General features: G+C 51.0%; 1 protein-coding gene and 1 long non-coding RNA gene across 9 annotated transcripts in view; one reads left to right on the top strand and one right to left on the bottom strand.

Annotated features, from left to right (window-relative positions):
- Positions 1-20,338, top strand: part of EBF1 (EBF transcription factor 1) — a 378,944-nt gene that overhangs the window by 354,100 nt on the left and 4,506 nt on the right. For 4 of the 8 annotated variants that reach the window (XM_028527294.2, XM_036014447.1, XM_036014446.1 and 1 more), the window contains exons 12-16: positions 5,857-5,922; positions 6,894-7,071; positions 7,713-7,892; positions 11,580-11,774; positions 12,102-12,170. In XM_028527294.2, coding sequence (XP_028383095.1) covers positions 5,857-5,922; positions 6,894-7,071; positions 7,713-7,892; positions 11,580-11,774; positions 12,102-12,169 — 687 coding nt within the window. In that variant the 3' untranslated portion in view covers position 12,170. The remainder of the gene's footprint in view (positions 1-5,856; positions 5,923-6,893; positions 7,072-7,712; positions 7,893-11,579; positions 11,775-12,101; positions 12,171-20,338) is intronic. The other 4 variants (XM_028527296.2, XM_028527295.2, XM_028527298.2 and 1 more) reach the window with 1 other exon arrangement.
- The window catches only part of LOC118497989, a 199,733-nt gene continuing 193,816 nt past the window's right edge, over positions 14,422-20,338 (bottom strand). Inside the window, exon 3 of the long non-coding RNA XR_004900517.1 lies at positions 14,422-15,608. This is a non-coding gene — a long non-coding RNA (uncharacterized LOC118497989). The remainder of the gene's footprint in view (positions 15,609-20,338) is intronic.

Raw genomic sequence — 20,338 nt, 5'->3', positions numbered from 1 at the left:
GTACTGCTCAAAATCTGGACCCCATCGTAAGCCTCGAGGTGAGCAGGGGAGAGTGAAATCAATGCTGATTTCATTCGTGGCTGCTTATCATCTTTAAATGGGGAGTGATTTTGCAACCTCGTTTTCTGTCGCTGATATCTGCACCCACTGCGTTTTGACTCCCCTGATAAGGCAGAGCAGATCGGTGATAAATGGGTGTCAGAAAAAGGTGCCGCGACAGAGAAGTATTGGTCTTCTTTCTCAGTATCACCCAAGTCAACTTGACTCGGATGACGGTAGTTTAACTTCTGTTTTCTGCAAAACATTCTTTCCCACTCGAGGGGGCAGAAAGCAAGGCACAGATTGTTCTTTCGAATTACCGAAGCATCCCCAGACCTTAATTTTATGAGGGGGTTCCCAGAGTCTCAAAATTGGATTCTGAAACTCGCAATTGACGTTGTATCGGTAGACGGGTGTCCATCTGGCTTTGCGAGCTGGCCCACGGGAGCGCTGAATGAGAGGAAATGGAGGCCATCTCCCCTGCGCACCTGGGTTTGAATTGCACAGGACAGTGAATTGGGTGTCTGCATGGCCTCAGTATTAGACAATTAGATACTCCTCCCCTTCCTCCTGGAAGCCTGGGAAGTGGATATGAGCTTATTAGCCGCACACGTGAGGTCAGGCACTGATGAGAAGACCTCCGTGGAAGGTAAGTCGTCCTCAGAGGCTCCACTGTCAGGAAACAGAAGGGGAGATGAACTAACCGCATCTGCATATCAGACATGCGATGCCTGGCTCCCGAGAGCGTGCAAATACCTACGTATTTCTAAGGGTCTAGGAGTACAGGTAATAAAAGGCTAATGTTCACCAAGACCAACCTCCTGTTGCTAGGAGCCCATAACTCGACATAATGTCTGTGCCCAACATGATTCATTTTATTAATCACAAAATTAAAATGTAAGCACAAACCAGCAGGAGTGACAGAGTGAATTCATAAAAGCGGGGGAGCATCGAAGTCCCCACAGTGATCAAGACTTAACCTTTGGGAATTTACATATTGGACTGAAAAGTCTAGAGCCCAATGGAGCACCAAATTTAAGTCTTCCACTTTTATAAACTAGGCTAAATATGTGACTTTGTCATTTCATCATGTAAATTAAGCGTGCACTTCTAAAAATCAGTGACTATCTTAGAATAAACTCTTCAACAAGAATTTCTCAGGGCTCTTGATTTGGAAAACCTCATGCTGGGGGCTTAGAGAAGGGGAGTAAGACACCTCCCTGGCCTTGAACCTATAGCCTGATGTGGAGAGTGAGCACTAACAGGCATAGGATCAGAGCAAAGGCACCCAATGGCACTGACAGCTCTGCTCTGCTCTGCTCTGCCCTGCTCTGCTGGGTGGTACGGTCAGCACCATTTTTCAGAGGCTGAGCGAGATTAGGAGCTGGGCTACCAGCGAAGGCGGAATTGATTCTGACAGGATAGCGTCATTCTCAGCAGCTCAGGCTCTGACGTCTCACGGGCCTGAGGTTGAGTCCCTGCTCAGCCACTTGTCAGTGGTGTGAGCTCAGGGGAAGCTGGCTGGCTTCTCTGAGCCTCCGTTTCGTCATCTGCCAAACGGTGATACAGACAACACCGTAAGAGGCTCTCTGTGAAGACTGAATAAGTTGATGCCCCACCTTCAATAGACCGTAGTTATCATTTTCGTTACTGTACCACTGCTACCACCACCTTTAGAGGGTGGGAAGGCATTGTCGAGGTTGGAGTCAGCATTCCAGGGGAAGGAAAGGCAGGAGGAGGGGATGTGTGGAGGTGGGGAGGGGCCCTGCACTCGACTTCTGGGCTGGGAAGAGCTGGCATGGCCAGAATAGAGAGCAGTTCTTCGTGTGTGTAGGGTGACAGGCTGGGCAAGGGGGTAGAATCTGGACAATCCCGGTAGAACCCTGTACCTTGATTCTGGGAAGACAGTGCGCCTTGAAAGATTCAGTGATATTGGTCTGTGCTATGGGGACAACAGGAAGCTCACCCATGATTTGCCCATTGATTGGGCTGCAGCGTAGGAAGTAAAGCTGACCCTCACCTCTGTGTTTATACCCCACTCAGCGTTCTTCTAATAAGGGCTCCAGAACAGAAGTAAGACCCAGAACAGTTACACTGGGGCTGCTTCTGGGAACCTGTCTGTCCAGCAGCCGTCTCAGCATTTCTGCAAACTCCTAGGTGAAGTCTGGCTTAGTCGTCTTTTTCTCTTCAGACCCCCACTCACTCACTTATCCACCGATGGCCATGGCAGGACAGGTGAGACCAGGTTTTAATTGTGAGAGGGAATAAATCAGTGAAAAATTGTTGTTTTTAAGGAGTAAACTCCCTTTGTTTCTTTAATAGAGAGGAGAACCAAGGCCATGAAAGGAAAAACAGTCTGACTCAGGATGTGGGTTGAGAGCGAGCATTAGCTCTGTGAGGAGACTCTCCAGGTTCTCGATATTTAGGATACTAATATTTGTCTTCTTAATTCCCCAATGGGATATGTTTTTTTTTAAATCCAAGGATAGGATTAATTATCTTGGAAGAATCTAATCTCTACCCTCATGTTTTAAACTGCAAGCAGGGAGATGTTTTAAACATTATGAAAAGAAGAGGAAATCTCTCCTGACAAATAAATGCCTTGAAAAATTAGATATTAGTACCAGTCAAGTGCTCTTTCTTTTCAGAAATATTAAAATTGCACATTAGAGTGGAAGGGATCCTTATACTATGCTCCCTCCTAATGCCACAAAACATAAGACTTTAGGAACACTTTCAGAGACAAAAGATTATATGAAACATCCAGCTCTTCCCCTGATGGGAAATTTCTTTCTTTTTTTTTTTTTCACATCCCAGGCTCAATCATTTCCTAATGTGAAATTACAGATTTTTCAAATTACCATATAAAACTGCAAAAAAATTACACTGGTGACCACAGAGAAGATAGCATATACTATCAATTTGATTTTAAAAGGCATACATCTTTTATACTACCTGTCATTTTTATAATGCCTTTTACAAATTTAATCAATACATTTTAACATTCTATATACTTTAAGTGCAATATACAATAAATATTCAAGTTTCATCTTAAACATGCTTTAGCCTTTAAATTGTTAAAACTGCACTGCCCTTTCAATCTACTTACATAATGTCATAAAATATACATTTCAAGGTAAATGAAGTCAGCTACTTCAATTTAGTCCCTCAAACTGGTAGTAAATGAGAGGTTAACACTATGGTGCCAAACCCATTATTGAGTAAATTTAGCACCTTGGACAGCTCTGTAAAATCTTTATTGCTTTCCTGACCTGCTCGTCATGTTCTGTCTGTGTGTTCAGTGGCTCTCAGCTCTGATTGAAAGGCAATATATTAGATCCCCAACACAAACACGCTTGGGGGCTAGTTCACCGGGCGCCGAATGACACGGAGGCGAGAGCAATTTTCTGGTCACCGAAATCCGAGCGCCTCGCAGGTCCGTGGCGCTGCCTCGCAGAGAGGACCCGGGCATTTCCTCCCCCACTCCCCGTCTGCGGAAATAATGAATGGCGCTAGACCACGCTGGCCGAGCAGAACCAAACGTGGGGCATCCATCCTGCAACCCCCCACGTCGATGCCGTACGGGAGGGCGTTTTGAAATGGGGGAGATAGCACCCGGGGGGAGGGGCACTGCTGTCCTCGGGTGTGAGGCGGTGCTGGGCCGGTGACCCCCCGGGTGGCCGTGACCCTGGTGGGAGAGCGCAGCCCCGCTTCACGGACCAAAGAGGGGGTCAACCTTAGGAAACAAGATTCAGGTGTTTCATTTTCAAAGGATTAGTGGCGATGAGAGCTCTGGGTATCGCCATAAAGAGAAAAAGAAAGAAGTGGATTAAGTCACTGAAATGGTCTATCACCAAAAATGTGTGAGATTAAAATATATAGCATGCACAGGTAGCTGGCATGTTTTCGGGTTTACAAAAACTTCAAAGATCTTGGGCTTTTCAGATCTCTGGGTCTGTGAAATTCATTAACGTAAGCGGCCCCATGCTAGGTCCTCAGCAGCGGTGGTGTTCCGGGATTGAAGTTCGCAAGTGTGGAACCTGCACCTCCTCTTGCTTCTGACAAACAGGAGACTTGTATTTTATTTTTTCCCAAAATGAAAACAAATATACTTTCTCTGTCGAGTCCAAACAGTGGCATAAATATTTATTTGATGAAATAAATGAACATAGACACAGAGAAGAAAAATCTTAGTAAGTACATTCTCTTGATCCTGTTTTGTCTTCCTATCTTCAGAGAGCCAGAGAGCGCCACCAGGTTTCAGCGTGAGCGGCAGAGGCTGAACTTGATCTGGGGGTTGGGTTTGGTGTGCTGGCACCATAGTAAATTATTCACTGCTGTGGTCAGACAACACTGCAAACAAAGACTGGTGAATTATCTGGTAGCCCGCATTAGAAAAATAAAGAAATTATTTCAGATGTATTGATTCAAGCCCCATTGATTCTATAAAGCTTTCCACTCCTGCTATGAAAAATAACCGAACGGGTTTATAAATGGATTCTGGCCGCGTAAAGCGAGCATAAATGTTTCGTAAGAACTGAGAACCCCTCTATCTCATTTTTGGATTTAGGACATTGTATGTGCCACAAGTCGCTATTACAGCACGACAACTATTTTATCTTAGACTGTGGGGAATGTAAAATTGAGAGATGCTAATACGTATCTAAAAGCTTGTCATTTCAAGAGTGGTTCCGGAATTTTTGAAGAGGCCGTGGCGATGGCCAAATGAGTGCAATTATGTCCCTATTTCCTGATTGGCAGCTCCAGGATTCGAATGTGGAACAGTACTGCTTCTCCAATCTGTTCTGTAAAAATACTTGAAGTTAAACTTAGGCTTGAAACTTTACCCGCAGCAAAAAATCGTAAACGTACCTTTTGCCCGCCACCTCTGATCATCATACACGCCCTCCCATTCGGTGTGCTGAGCAGCCTCCACGGGACACGGATCGAGCTTAGCTTTCCTTTCCCTGTTCCCAGTGTAAGTGACTACAGAAAACTGGGGCACCGTGAGGAGGGGAATGACTGGTTTGGTTAGAACAACAAAAAAATTACCACCACATACACTTTTGTAGAGTGCCCTATAATGTAAGAAACTATGGAAGCCCACCTAAAGAAAAGGAGGGTGCTCTTTTCTCTTCAACTGGGGCTGACAGCAGAACCCACATCTGGGAGGAGAAGGAATGAGCCAACCGGGAAAATGACAAACAATGCTGAAATGGATGAGTCACTGTGAAGGAGCCTGTGCCGGTCATGGCGACTGGCGTGGAGCACCCTCCTGCAAGAGCCCGCAACAGACGGTGCGTCGCCCCGGTGTGTGCGCTCACTGCGCCACCCCCTCGTATCATGGCTCTGCCACACCAGGGAGATAGAGAAAAGCAGGTTAATGCTACATGCTTCTAGTAGCGGAAGATTGATTGGAAATCCCTTGAAAATGACCTGCCTGATAAGGTCATGGTTCCTGGAATAAGCAATTAAGTGCAAAATAAACACATCTTAGGGATTCATAACATGCACTGAACGGCATCGATTGTAGCCGTCTAGTAAATGACCTCGCAATTGTATTCGGCAATAAACATATGAGTGCTTCGTCGTGCCTGTGGCGGGTGACGGAGGGGCGCATTTTATCTTGCGGCGCCAACGATGCGCCCCTTCGACTCGATTCAGTGTGTGTGTGCGAACAGGGACGAGTGGGTGATTTAGCGCCATTCCGGGGCCGAGCGGCGCCTGCGCAGAGCGTGGCCGGAACTGCAGCGTGGTCACGGCCAGGACCCCTGCCTCCTGCACTCAGAGGACTGTGCCTGTTTTCTTTCCTGACAGGAGGTCATCCTCAAAAGGGCCGCAGACCTGGTGGAGGCGCTGTATGGGATGCCGCACAACAACCAGGTGAGCGTGGGGGGCCTCGAACCCGTGCGGGCTCCCGCGTCCGCCCGAGGGTCTGGGGTTCCTCAGCGCAGGGAAGAATTGCATGATAAATAGAAAAGCCCCTCGTGTGAGTTCAGAGCTGGCACCACTGAGACTTGGGAAGTTACCAGTTTTCTTTCTTTGGTAAATTTTTTTAATTGCCCCTTCTACAGGATCCTTTTTCTTACGAAATCTTCCGTGGGAATGTACTTCACCATGGAGGCAGAGAGTTTCTCTTGCTCTGCTTTATTCCTCTCAGGTTTTCAAACAAATTGAGGAGGAAAAGGGGGGTTTACTTTCTTCTGAAAAGTATAACAAGATGGGAATACAATTCTCTGCCTCTGTGTCCTACAGTGGGCCCCTGTGTATGATGCGAGTCACTCAGGAAACTAGGAGTGTGACAAATTGTTCCCTCCTTTTTGTGTCCCCTGAGTCAATGTCCAGGGGACGCCGTCCCACCAGCACTCAGGGACTCAGGCAGTTTTCTACGACCTGCCCTGGACTTCAGCAGGAGGGATGAGTTGCAGCCACCTGTGTGTGTGTGTGTGTGTGTGTGTGCTGGTGGGGGGACAGGTGTGGCCCCAGAGCCCCTGAGTGTCACTGGGGAAGGGTGGGGGAGGGAAACCCACGGTGCCGTCCTTGACTGCAAGGTCATCGGGGGGAAAGGCTTCCATAGTGGGCTCCCAAAGTCAGCCAAGCAGGACTCTGCAGCCCAGCTCTGTCCTTAAAGAGGTGCCTCTCTTTGGGTGAGGTCCTCACTTCCAGGACCCTCAGTCCCCCCATTTGGGATTGGGTATGATGATGATGGGGCTGAACTCAAAGGTTTGCAGAGAGGGGTGCGGGCGTTAACACCGTCGGTGAGCCCCGGCAAGCCTGGAGCGCCTGGGCCTTGCAGTGCGGCTCCCGGGAGAGTGACTGGGGCAGCTAATGGGGCTTGTCTGCCTCCGTTTCAGGAGATAATTCTGAAAAGAGCAGCCGACATCGCGGAGGCCCTGTACAGCGTCCCCCGCAACCACAGCCAGCTCCCGGCCCTCACCAACACTTCAGTCCACGCGGGAATGATGGGCGTGAATTCCTTCAGTGGACAGCTGGCCGTGAATGTCTCCGAGGCGTCGCAGGCCACCAATCAGGGTCAGGAGCCTGCTCCCCGCCCCCATTCCCTGTCCCTTCCCAACCTCAAGCTACCTACCCCCGAATTCTTTGGCCCCAAACAATTTTTACTTAAAATTTTTTTTCCCAAAAGGGGGAGATTCCTAGTTTGCATGCATCAGATACTATTGCAGCATTTTGGTTCTAGCTGTTCTGTCTGGTGATCTGGTCGAGGGGGCTGGAAGATGGGCGTGTGGAGCCTTCTCACCACTAGGCTTCCCACCGTGAACCATGAATGACAGATTGCAGAGAGGGCTGGAATTAAAGTCCTCAGGGGCCAGAGCCCATCATCCTCGCCCAGGGAATAGGAACCTGTTAGCTTCAGGGTATGGCTCACAGATTGGGATTTATTTCTGCTCCAAAATGATAATTTATAGGCCCTGCATTGCCACTTCTCACGGCCCTGCTAAGTATTTATGATCTCCTAAGAAATGCACCTTGTACTCACTTCCCATTTTAATCACAGAGCTCGGGCCACCAACCCACACCCATCAATCACCCGACCCCTTCCCTCCGGGATGCCGTGAGGGCCCGGGAAACAGAGCCCTCCCCTGCCCCAGTCTTCCAGGACTACCACCCATTGGGACACCACCCTCACCCCTGGTTTTGTCCCCACCCCTCAGGTTTCACCCGCAATTCAAGCAGCGTATCACCACACGGGTACGTGCCGAGCACCACTCCCCAGCAGACCAACTATAACTCCGTCACCACGAGCATGAACGGATACGGCACAGCCGCCATGTCCAATTTGGGCGGCTCCCCAACCTTCCTCAACGGCTCAGCTGCCAACTCTCCCTACGCCAGTAAGTAGAGATGTGGGTCCTGCCTCCTTGCACGCTTTCATGCAGAGCACTGGGCATCGTGCGCGGCACCCCTGCCCTGCCCGGCACGGACCCGGGGATGCCACCGAAGGCAACACCGTCTCCAGCAGAAGTCGCTACCCTCCCTGGCTCAGATCCCCCCCAAAGCCTCCCTCACTGCCAGAACTTCGCCACAGCTCCAAGCAGCAGTGTGGTATCATCACAAGATCTCAAGCTCAGAGTCAGATGGAGATGGTCACTAACCGGTGACCCCGGGCAAGTTCATCTCCTCTCCAAGCTTCAGCTTTCTCACCTGTAACCTAGGGAGGAACTAGCCTCCCTGCCCCCATAGAGCTGTTGTGAGACCCTGACCAAGCAAGGCATGCGGTGCGCACGTCCTGGTGCCCGGCCCGCGGGCGGCACACTCACTAAGCCTGCGTGCCCACCACGGCGACGGGGTGACAGCAGTAGTGCGTGGTGCTGGTGACATGGCACAGTGCCAACGGCCTGGAGCCTCAGCTCTAGTGCTTGGAATTAAGAATTTTCCCCTTTGTGTTGGATGTTTTAAAGAAAAACAGCCATTGGAAAAATACACTTTGTTTTTCCCCAACACTCTGGCACAATGAACACACACACACACACACACACACACACGAGAAATATCCTTTGGTGCCCGCATCTCCCTGAAAGAAGTTTAGTTTAAATCGTTTTTGGTGCCACATTTAGACTGCGCTTGGAGAACCTCAGTGATCTGCCACCTTAACATGTAAAAGGCCACGTGTCTCTGCGGTCTCTTCGGCCGCCTCTGAGGATCCCTACACAGACAGACAGCCGAGTTCTGCGTGGACAGTGTGGGTGACGCTTCTGGCGTGTGACACGCGGCCAAACTCGTACCCACTCAGAGAAGGATAGAAAATGTGTTGTTAAGTGAAAGGATATTCATGATTTTTTTCAAAAAAGAGAGTCTTGGCTAAAACCGAAAGTTACCGCTGTCGCTAGTAGAGGAAAGGTAGAGAGTGCTAATCCCTGGGACGAGGGAAGCTCAGGCCGGGCCTTTGCAGGAAGTTGGTTCTGAAAGCAATCCGTAGAGCCTTTTGCGTCTCGGTGAGTTTCCATGCGCAATGGGAGCATGAGCTGAATTTTTGTATTTCTACTTTGTTTGGCATCAGCTGGTTGAACATTTAAAATACTCCATCCCCCCTTGCCCCCAATAGCCTGCTCACATTATGTCTTTCTGCTCATGAGTCGGCGTTTGGGGCCAGTCCTGCCCAGAGTTTGCTTCGTGGGAGGATCGTTTCTCGTAGAGCCATCATTTCAGGGGTCTCCCATCTCCTCAGTCAGAAAATGTTTCAATCATGCCCTGAAAATTAAAAGGTGGCATTCTTAATTAAATCAATAAACTAATTGCTATATGGTAGCAATTCAATTTAAGGGCTTGGATTGCTCTGTCTTCTTGGGCCCGTGCAGACACCCGGCAACTTCGGTCTGAGATTGCATTTGTCAGCCTGTGAAACTTCGAACGTTTAATTTCCATTAATTGATTTCCTCGGTGCTCACAAATATAGTATTAAATCCTCAAATAGGCTCTCAGATGGGACAGTTTCATCTGCATAAATGCAAATAAAACAATAAACACAGGGCCCAGCTGATTTGAAATTTTTGCCTCCATAATATTTAATTATTCATAAACTGTTCATGTTGAAAAAATCTCTCACGGAATAAAAAAAATAAGACATTCCACTGGTGGGCCCACTTTCTGGTGTGGTGGCCGATAACTAATGATGTTACAACAAATGGAACTGCGTGGACGTATTACACCCCACCCCACCCCGGGTTTGCCACCCCCACCAGACTCCCCACCTCTACCCACACATCACAGCCACATTTGCCGGGGGAGATTAATTGCCTTCCTCAGTGAACCAGCAGGATTTCAAGTCAACGAATATTCAAAAATCAAACCTCCGGCGCAGGAGGCATGCAACTTAAGTGGGCATTATTATCGAGCGTGTTTTCACATTCACCCACCCTAAGAGATGTATGGAAACGCTGGTCTCATTGAAAGGAGAAGTGCAGTTGAGACGATGTTTGGGCAAGCCCCCCCGAGGATGGCAGCCCGGTGTGTTCTGCTTCACAGCGCCGTGGGTGGGCTTCGACTGTGCACCGCTGAGGACGGATCGCCGGGGGTCGTCTCCTCCGACAGCGGTCGCTGCCGGTGGCTGATGTGATTCCCACTTCCTTAACTTTCCAAAGTCATCAGGCCAGTGGCAAGGACACCTAGACAGCCTTTGGGACCTTGGTGGGCTCCTGGGAGGGGGGGAGTGCTTCTCCCCTGGCGCTCTTTTCCCCTCGCAGGGCAGTGTGGCAGAAAGCACCGAGTGGGGGCTTGCTTCCCGCTGCCCATTCTAGCCGTGGTCCTGGGGCAGCTCACCCAACTGTGTTCTGAGTTTCAGTTTGCTCAGGTGTCAAAAGGATGTAATAGGCCCCAATTTAAGCTTGCCTGGCCAATGGCATAAGAGGAAAAAGAGGTGAGGATTCTTGTGAGTGAGAAAGCAATCTAGAATGGTCATAACGTAGGAGGTACCTAGAACTTGAATGAAGTGCCCGGGGGCCACTGGGCAGCATTGATACGGTTCCCCAGGAGATGACCAGGACAGAAGGTGAGTGGCTGAAAACTCTAGTCTGGAGTGTAGAGGACTCGGTGTGTGCAAAATCTGTCTCCTAAAGTAATCAGGTTGTTAGCAACCCGCGAAAGGTGAAGAGCCAGGCCGCATGCACCGTGGCTGGTGGAGAAGGTGCGTCTCCCTGGCTCTTTCACATCCGCAAGCACCCAGGTGTCCTTTCTGCAAATTGCCGAAGTTGATTCTCCCATCACTGGAAATCCACATCCCCACTCCCACCAGACTGGGAGTGTTTACACAAGGCTCCTACCCTACTGCTTATTAATTCACAAGCATGAATCTTCCGCTCCGTGGGAGCTAGAAGCAATTTGCAACTCTGACTTGTAGTTCTGCATCAGCCGCAGAGGTTGCATGTGCTGGTCTGTTGATCCGCTTTGCTTCCTACCCGCCCACCTCTGTGCTGGGGAGCACTCAGAGGCACTCATGGCCTTAAGGAGCTCGCAGCCTCGTGGGGAGAGAAGGAACACACACACCACCAGCTGCCAGGGCCTTCGGCTGGAATCCAGGTGTCGCCTCCAGTCCCCCTCCCTCCTCATGCCTCTCATTCCATGGGGACCAGGCCGTCTCAGGCTGGCCTCCTATCTAATACCCCCACCTCCTTGCTAGAACCTTAAATTAGGCCCTACCTAGAGTGCTTTTCCTGATACCTCCTCTGGGAAGCCTTCTCTGGTTTCCCTTCTCTGCCTCCAGAATTTGCCACGTTCACTGTTGTTGCTATTTTGTGCTACTCTCTCCCTTGTAAGAGCACTGTGTTTCCTGGCCTGGGGCGCCTTAGTGCCCAGCATGCTCCCGGGACATAGTAGACCCGCAATAAACACACAGGAGATTGCCACCAAAAAAAGGTAGCACATGCCAAGTACCAAATGATGAAAGCAGACCAGCATTCAGGGAAGGCTCGGGCTGCAGGGGAGGCCTGAGCAGGGAGGTGGGCGGAGGGGCGGGGCCGAGCCCCCTTGCTGCGCTGGGATGCCATGGGAGGAGCTGACTTCTGCTTTCCCATTGCCCCTCCCAGTTGTGCCATCCAGCCCCACCATGGCCTCTTCCACAAGCCTCCCCTCCAACTGCAGCAGCTCCTCTGGCATCTTCTCCTTCTCACCAGCCAACATGGTCTCCGCCGTGAAACAGAAGAGTGCTTTCGCACCTGTCGTCAGACCCCAGACCTCTCCGCCTCCCACCTGCACCAGCACCAATGGGAACAGCCTGCAAGGTAAGCCCCAGGCCCCAGCAGGCCAACCAGATGCCCTGACTCCACCCTCCCAGGGCCCAAAACAGATGCCTCTCTGCTGCCCAGGGGCCAGCTTGGGCCTGCCTGCTTCTCTCTGCCCTCGTCTGTTGGGCTCTTTTGTGCTCGCTCTCCTTGGCCCTGGCCCCCGGCCCTGCCTGTCCCCCCTCTGCTGCTGTGGCCTGAGCAGCCCTCCTTCCGACTGCAGCAGTTCTGCTCAGGCCCCAGGTTTGCTTCAGAATACTGTTGGCGCTCACTAATGCCATCGTTTCTCTTTTCTCCTCTCTCACTCCCCGTGGTTGCCATGAGCAGACCAGTCTTTTGTGGACTCTAGCAAGTTCTCCACTGCAGGGTCTCTCCCGGGACTGGCCTTCTCCTGAAGTAGGTCTCTCAACCTTCCCTTCCTGTTGGCTGTGTCGGGGTGAACGTGTGTGTGGCTGAGCACGGGGCGCGGGGAGCCACTGCCTGATCGGAGCCTGACCTTAGGGCCTGGTGGACGCCCCAGACTTTCTTCTGTCCGCCATAGTATTCGGGTTCCTAGTCAGATGGTCCCTTCTCTTCCCCCTCGTGGAATATAGAAGAAAACAATGGTCACCAAGAGTGGACGTGACGTTTTTGTTCACTGAGAAAAAAAAGCAACCCACTTTTAAAACGGGCCCGGCATTTCTCACATTCTGCTTGCGTGCTGGCATTGTGGGGTGGGGTCAACCCGCACGACCTCATTCGCGCTCCCGCAGCAGCGCCCAGGCAGTGAGAGGTGCTTGCAGCCCCTGCTGCGGAGACGAGAAAATGAAAGTGTCGGGAGGCGATCAGAGTACACGGCTTCCGACAGCTGGTGTGGCAGAAGCCGACTGGAAACTCAGGCTCAAACATCCACCTCTTTCCATCTCCCAAGCACTTTATTACTGGGGCGGGGGCGGGGGAAGGATGTGTCCAGATTCCTAAGACAGCTGGCAGGGAAACAGCATCAATAAGATCATCTGCTGCCATTTTTTGAGCCCCGGAGAGGAAACCGTGCTCAAGACTGAGCACGCTGCATCTTTACCCGCCCCACTTCCTGACGAAGCAGGAGGACTGCTGGCCTCTCCGTGGTGCAGAGGGCAGCAAACACCTGCCCACAGGCCCAGCCAGTCAACGGTGGGCACGAATGTCAAGCCAGCAGGGTCCGTGCCCCCAACCCCTGGCCTACACAGCTCCCCAGGTGCCTTCCTTCAGTGGCTGGCACGCTCACCTTCACTAAGGAATGGCCCACAGGCTTGTTTGGGACTTCTCAGCCCTGTTTCTAGTGGATAAGTTCATGTATTTTTATTTACACGTATACACACATGTACTCTGTGCCGCACGCTTTATGTTGGTGTAACCTTATATCGATGCTCCTGAAAGCCCTATGAGGTCAGTACCATCTCCCTTTTATAGACGGGGAAACGAAGGCCCAGCTCACTCAAGGTCACACAGCTAGTGCTGGTGGGAATCCACACCTGGTGACTGCAGAACCTGAGCTCCTGGTCACTATGCCCGTCTTAACTGCGGAAGGGCAAGGCACACTGTTCCTGAGAAGCCTGCTCGCAGGTCTGCCCCGCACAGCCAAAGGCCGCACCCAGCGGAGCGTACCTACGCCCCTCCCTCGAGCACGCACGGGCGAAGCCGTCCTCTCAGAGGGAAGAGGGAGACAATCTGCCCGTGGGACTGCACCCACGTCCCAGGCAGTGCTGTCCCTGTTAGGAGATGCCCACCTCCACAGCGGGGTCTCACCCATTCCTGCAAGTCTCACTTGAGCTAAAAATAATGCCTTGTCCCCCTCCTGATACCTCCAGCTAGCAAACGAGGGATATAATGCTTAAGTGGACATAACTCATAGTGAGTTTTAAATAAGGACAAAACATACGGGAGGCAGAAGTCTGCTGTCTTTGGGCCGCCCATCGCCGTCTTTGCTGAGCACAGATTAGCCGTCAGGAACAGCCGCTGAGAGGCGAGAGGCAGTGCTGGGCAAGACGTGGGCCTGGCCGGTGTGGCTCAGCTGGTGGGAACATCATCCTGTGGCTGGGCGGTGGCGTGTTGAGTTCCCAGTCAGGGCACGTGCCTCGGTGGCGTGGCAACCCCTGGTCCCTGCGCCAGCATGTGCGATCCTGGTCTGGGCACGTGTGGGAGGCATTTTTTTGGTGCCTTTCTCTGGAGTCGATGTTTCTCTTTCTCCTTACCTCTCTCTCCTTCCATCTCTCTCTAAAAGCAATGAAAACAAACAAACAAAAAGTCCTTGGGTGAGGATAAAAAGAAACAGTGAAAGAAGAGAAAAGCCCCTGGGAAGGTCAGCGGTCGCATCACCGGCCAGCAGTGTCCAAAGCGAGCAGCCCCCCTGAGGAGGGAGAAAGGGCAGAAAGCAGGGAGTCAGCCGGCCCTGACTTCAGAACCTCCTGGCTTTAGGGAACATCTGGGCGTGCTGGGGGGTGTGTGTGAGTAGTGTCGACATGGCTGTAAGACGGGGACACATGCAAAGTCCGTGCACTTGTCAGTCCCCAGGGCATTTCTCACCCAAGTCTGTACAGATCCCAACAGCCCGGGTTATGCCCCGCTCCTGATTACCAGCCGTGCCCCCGCCCCCTTTCTAACACGCAGCTGCGGGGCATGGGGCGTCTGGGGCTCCCCCAGGAACACGCTGCCGGGATCTGCTGTCGTGGACAACGCTCCCCTTTCCTTCTTCTGATGGAGCACGTGTCCGGCAGCGTCTTTCTGGTGGTTCTTGGTTTTCCGACACTGTCCAAGACCGAAGGTCCCTAGTTTTGGGGAGTGGCAGTGGAGGAGGTATGAGTAGAGAAATCAAAGTCAATTTTGGCACCTTCCTTCTTCCTGCCCCCTGCCCGCTCCACGCCCAACCATGACACTCCCCTGGCAGGGCCCCGGCGCACGCCCTGCGCACGCTCCTGGCAGCCGCAGATGCGCTGCACCACTAGTTCCAGGGAGCTCCTGCCCGGGGCCCTGGGCCTCCCTCCCTCCCCCGGGGACATGAGCGACTGCATGCCTGGTCACTCCCCCAGAAGGCAGCGTTGCAGTCTCAGGACAGCAATGATGATGCTCACAGCCCCTGACGTGGGAAGGCTTCTTCCCTGCCCGGCTTCGGCGTTATCTGGGCCTCCCACCCGCCCTGTGGTGTGGGCTATTTATTGTCCCCATTTTACCGTTGCAGAAACCGAGACTTGAACCAAGATGGCTCATCCAGAGTCACACAGCTGGCAAGTAGGGGAGCCTGGGGTGGAGGCCCAGCCACACCGGCCCCAGGCAAGCCCTCAGGCTCTGTGGCCACACTAGACTCAAGCCACCCGGCCAGGCCCACGTAGACAATAGGATCCTGACCTTGGACACTTTCCCCGTATTACGAGAAGTGCAGCAGCTCAGTAAAGAGGGAAGGTCTGTCTGGGAGACGCTGGGCGCCAAGCTGTGGGAGTTCAGAGGGGAAGACGAGGGGGAATTCAGAACAGCCTCAGGGAGAGGGTTGCCTTTGAACTGGACCTAGGGCTCAGGGCCAGGGGGATGGAGGGCCAGGAAGGGGCATCTAAGCAGAAGGACTAAGGGTAACCTGAGAAGAGTCACGAGCAGCAACCAGTAGGCCAGGAAGCAGCGATAACGTTGAGCAAGGAAGTCCTTAATTTAAAGTCATACACTCCGTTCTTTGCATATATATTATACTTCATAGTTTCTACTCTGATCCCACCTGGCATTCTCTTCAGGTAGGTGAAACCTTTGACAGCTTACCTTTTGTCTTGAGTAGTTCTTTTTAGGACGAAGCAACTCTTGATCTCAGCACTTCTGGAGTCTTCCCAGGTGCTGTGTTAAAAAAAATGTTGTGGTCAAACAAATCCGGACGGTGGTGCTCACTGACACTGTCTTGGAGGTCACCCACAGTGCACCTGAGCTGACTCAAGGCCCCGAGACCCCTGCAGTTAACCAGGGGAGACTATTCCATTTGCTGCTCCATCTACTCTTCTGAACCTCTTCGCCCACAGAACCTTCTGCCAAATGTGAAGACCAATGAACATCCATTCAAAAAAGCTGGGAAATGCAGCTGTGTTCTGTTTGGGGCTTAAAAGAGAAAATGCAGAGAAACCTTCCATTCTTTTCTAGATGAGTTCATTGATGGATCCTGATTCTAGAATCCCCGAGTGAGTCTGTTCTCATGGGTCAGACCTGAGTCACCTAGCATGCTGTCATAGAGACCCCCCCGGCTTTTCCTAAAGTTGAGGTCCCCTGGAGCAAGGAGTCTCCGCAGTTTCAGGCCTCAGAGGACTTCTTTAATCAAGAGACGGCAGCCCTGAGAAGGCTGTCACCATGCCATTGGTTCCTGCCCCGGTGCGGTGATTTTAACCCTGACCATCTCGTTGATAGTCAGTACAGAGGAAACGAACAACAACAGGCCAGAGTACCCATACACTGACTTCTTTTCTTTACACACTTCGGTGAGACCCAGGCTGGCCAGCCCCACGTGACTGGACAGCCATGCCGCCCAGTAGCGAGTCCTGTAGAATTGTCTTTTTCTTGATGCACATGTTTGTTCAATCTGTGCAGGGTCTTCCCTCACTCTGTTCCTGGCTGGCTCACAACTCTTACTCATGGGGTGTCTTGAGGAAGGCCACATTCCACCCCGTCGCTCCAAAGTCCCCCAGCTCTGCAGAACTTCCCATTTTTGTCTTATTCTTCCCAAAATATGGGAACTGTACTGATGGAAGCACTGCCTTTTTAAAAAAAAAAAAAAAAGTACGTTATTGTGTGTGCGAGTACAGTCATCCCAACTTGCCTCCTCTGCGCCCCCCACCCAGCCGGCCCCCACTCCCACGTCAATCCCCACACTGTTGGCCACGCCCATGGGCCCTGTTCTTTGACTAACCCCTCCTCCTTCTTTCAACCAGTTTCCTCCTTTTCCCCACCCCTGGCAGCTGTCAGTCTGTTCCATGTTTCTAGCCTTCTGCTTCTATGTTTGCTCTTTAGTTTTGTATTTTGTTCATTAAGGTCCAGTTATTAGTGAGATGATGTGGTATTTGTCTTTCACCATTGGCTTAGTTCACTTAGCATACTAGTTTCCGTTCCACCCATGCTGTCACAAAAGGTAAGAATTCCTTCTTTCTCTCCCGCTCTGTAGTATTCCATTGTATAAATGTACCAGAGTTTTTTAAGCCACTCATCTAGTGATGGGCACTTAGGCTGCATCCAAATCTTGGCTATGGTAAATAATGCTGCTCTGAACATAGGGGTGCATATATTCTTTTGAATTGGTGCTTCGGGATTATTAGGGTATATTCCCAGAAGTGGAATTGTTGGGTACTAAGGCAGTTCTACTTTGAATTTTTGAGGAAACTCCATACTGTTTTCCACAGTGGCTGCACCAATATGCATTCCCACCAACAGTGCGTAAGGGTTCCCATTTCTCCACATCTTCGCCAACACTTGTTTGTTGATTTATTAATGATGGCCATTCTGACAGGTGTGAGATGATACCTCGTTGTGGTTTTGATTTGCATCTCTCTGATGGCTAGTGAAGTTGGACATTGTTTCATATGTCGGTGGGCCCTCTGTATGTCCTCCTCGAAGAAATGTCTATTCAGGTCCTTTGCCCATTTTTAAATTGGATTGTTTGTCTTCCTGGTGTTGAGTCCTAGAAGTTCTTTATATATTGTGGAGATTAAAACATTGCCTGATGTTTTGTTGGCAAATGTGTTCTCCCACACGGTGCGTTCCCTTTTCATTTTGATGCTGGTTCCTTTAGCTGTGTAGAAGCTTTTTGATTAGATGTAGTCATATTTATTTTTTCCTTTGTTTCCCTTGCCCTAGGAGATATATTGGCAAAAATACTGCTCCACAAGATAATCTGAAATTTTACTGCCTCTGTTTTCCTCTGGGATTTTTATAATATCACAACTTATATTTAAGTCTTTTATCCATTTTGAATTTATTCTGGTGCATGGTGTAAGCTGGTGGTCTAGTTTCAGTTTTCTGTATGTAGTTGTCCAGTTCTCCCAACATCGTTTATTGAAGAGGCTATTTTTTACCCTGTTGTATGCTCGTGCTTCTTTGTCGAATAACTGACCACAGGGACACGGGTTTATGTCTGGGCCTTCTGTTCTGTCCCACTGGCCCATGAGTCTGTTCTTATGCCAGTGCCAGGCTGTCTTGGTGACAGTGGCCGTGTCGTGCAGTTGGACACCAGGTGTTGTGATCCCTCCTGCTCTGCTTTCTCAGGGCTGCTGAGGCTCTGTGCGGTCTTTGATGGTTCCACACAAATTTTTGAAGTATTTGTCCTAGATCTGTGAACTATGCCACTGGTATTTGAATAGGAATTGTATTGAATCTATAGATTGCTTTGGGTGGTACGGTTGTTTTAATGGTGTTAATTCTAATCCATGAACGCGGTATGTGCTTCCACTTATTTGTATCTTCCTCAACTTCTTTTTTCAGTGTCCTGTAGTTTTCCAAGTACAGGTCTTTTACCTTCTTGGTTAATGTATTCCTAGGTAGCTTTTTTTTTTTTTTGCAATGGTAAATGGGTTTGTTTTCTTAGTTTCTCTTTCTGATAGTTCATTAGTAGTGTATAAAAATGTCATCAATTTCTGAGTATTGATTTTGTATCCCGCTACTTGAAAACAGCATAGCCTTTCACACCAGTAGTCTTCCAAGCTTCTGTCACAGGACATGGTCACGCAGCTGCCGAGGAAGGTGGCAGTCACCTCGGCCGTGTGACAACTTGGCACTTGGGGCTGTCTCAGAGTGTCCTGGGCCCGGCCGGGGCAGGCCCACGTGCCAGCTGCAGACGCCCGTCCCTCCTGCCCAGGGAGGTGCTGCTGAGTGAGGACTGCAGCACAGACGCAAGCAAAGCAGCTCGCCACCGCTCCGGGCGCCTCCCTGCCGCCCTGCCGCGAGGTTTGTTCATGAAAAGGCCTTTTTAGGAGCGTGGGCGCTCAGAGGCCATGAACAGTGACCTTTCCCCCACATTTACTCAGCAGCAAGGGCCTTGCTCCTGCACTTGAGGAAGTCGTGGTGAGATGTAGCGAGCTGTAACCCCCAAACGTGATAGGCAACATTCTGGGTGCAGTACCTGTGGACCCTTGGTCTGGAGAGCGGTCCCGTGCCTTTCGTGAGGTCTCAGCGAAGTCGGGCCAGTGCGGGAAAGGCGAGGGCGCGTGGGCTGACCAAAGCCACCCCTACAGACCCTCAGATAGGTGTGTTGGTTTGATTTTAATGTTAATTATGGCTAACCTTTATAAACGGAGCTATTAATTTATTTAAATCCACATGTTTATCTTTCCTTGAAATAATTCGGGTTCCTGCACGGCGGCATTTGCCTTGGCAGAGTCCCCCGCCCCCCCCCCCCCCGCCCCCCCCCCCCCCGGGCACTTGGGCCCAGCCTGGGCTCCCGGGGCGCTGGAGTCTGCAGCCTGGGCTCCGGAGTCGGGAGAGCTGCTAGCTACAGACTAGCACACCAGCTAGCTCTGCTTCGTAACTCTCAATGCGGCCCTAGTGGAGGTTTCATCTAGGGAATCTCACACATCATGCCAGGTACCAAAATACTGCTTAGATTTTTTTTTAAAAATTCTGGACATCCCATGGGATGTCTTCAGGCCCCTGCTGATGAGTGTGGGCTGAACCCACTGACCAAATTGGCGGGAGTTCGTCAGTTCTCTGCTCAGCATTGTGTTGACCCTGCCTGATTACCTGGCTGTGCTGGGGACTGCCCCTGATGCAGGGGACACCGGAGGTTTGGGTGGGAGGAAGGAGACTTGCCATAGGCTTAGAAAGGCCTGTCGTGTGTGAATAAGGGTGCCGAGACCCCCCACCAGCTTGGTTGAAAGGACCCTCAGGGAGGGCGGTGGAGGGGTGCTGAGCTGGCACAAGGCAAAGGCCCCCCTCGTCCCCCTGCCCTTGCCCTTGGAACTACAAGCATCTTGAATTCTCCAGCTAAGGCTCGGGTTGAAATACCAAGCTCCAGGTTTCAGTCAGATCTAGGGCTCTCTTGGATCTTAGGGGGACTGAATGTCCAACTGATCCCAAATCTTTGGGGGTTTAAGTTGGCCTGCATTTGGCAAAAGATACTTCCTGTTTCTAAGGAAAATGGCTTTTGAGGGCTTAAGAAACAGGCTCCAGGAGCTTTTGGGCTGCACAGCGGCTCTTGCAAAACAGCATTTGGATGATTTACGTGTAAATGAATCAGAAACATGTGGATTAAATTTCCTTGTGAATACAGATGGGTTTAAAAATTAACGGAAAAAGTGTTTGGCAAAATACTTCTTTTTTTTAATTGAGTCAAAAATGTCAGGGGTGGGGGAGGGGAAGCAGGAGGGGCGTGGGGGCCACAGGGCTGAGACCCCCCCGGTCGCCCTGTGTCTGTCTACTGCAGGATGTGTGTGTCCTGGGGTCCCATTTATTTATTTTTTTTAGTGGCGCATTCCTCCAGACATGAGATTTGGGAAATGAAAAAGGCCACTTCCTAGATGCAGTCATCACTGACAAGAACATTAATTTAAAATTAGAATTGCCAACAAAAAGAAAGCAATGACGCGTCCCGCCTG

Source organism: Phyllostomus discolor, chromosome 13 (assembly GCF_004126475.2).
Source record: "Phyllostomus discolor isolate MPI-MPIP mPhyDis1 chromosome 13, mPhyDis1.pri.v3, whole genome shotgun sequence".
In the NCBI taxonomy this organism is placed as follows: domain Eukaryota; kingdom Metazoa; phylum Chordata; class Mammalia; order Chiroptera; family Phyllostomidae; genus Phyllostomus; species Phyllostomus discolor.
The sequence above is the reverse complement of the archived record's forward strand: the minus strand, read 5'-3'. Positions and strand labels throughout refer to the sequence as shown.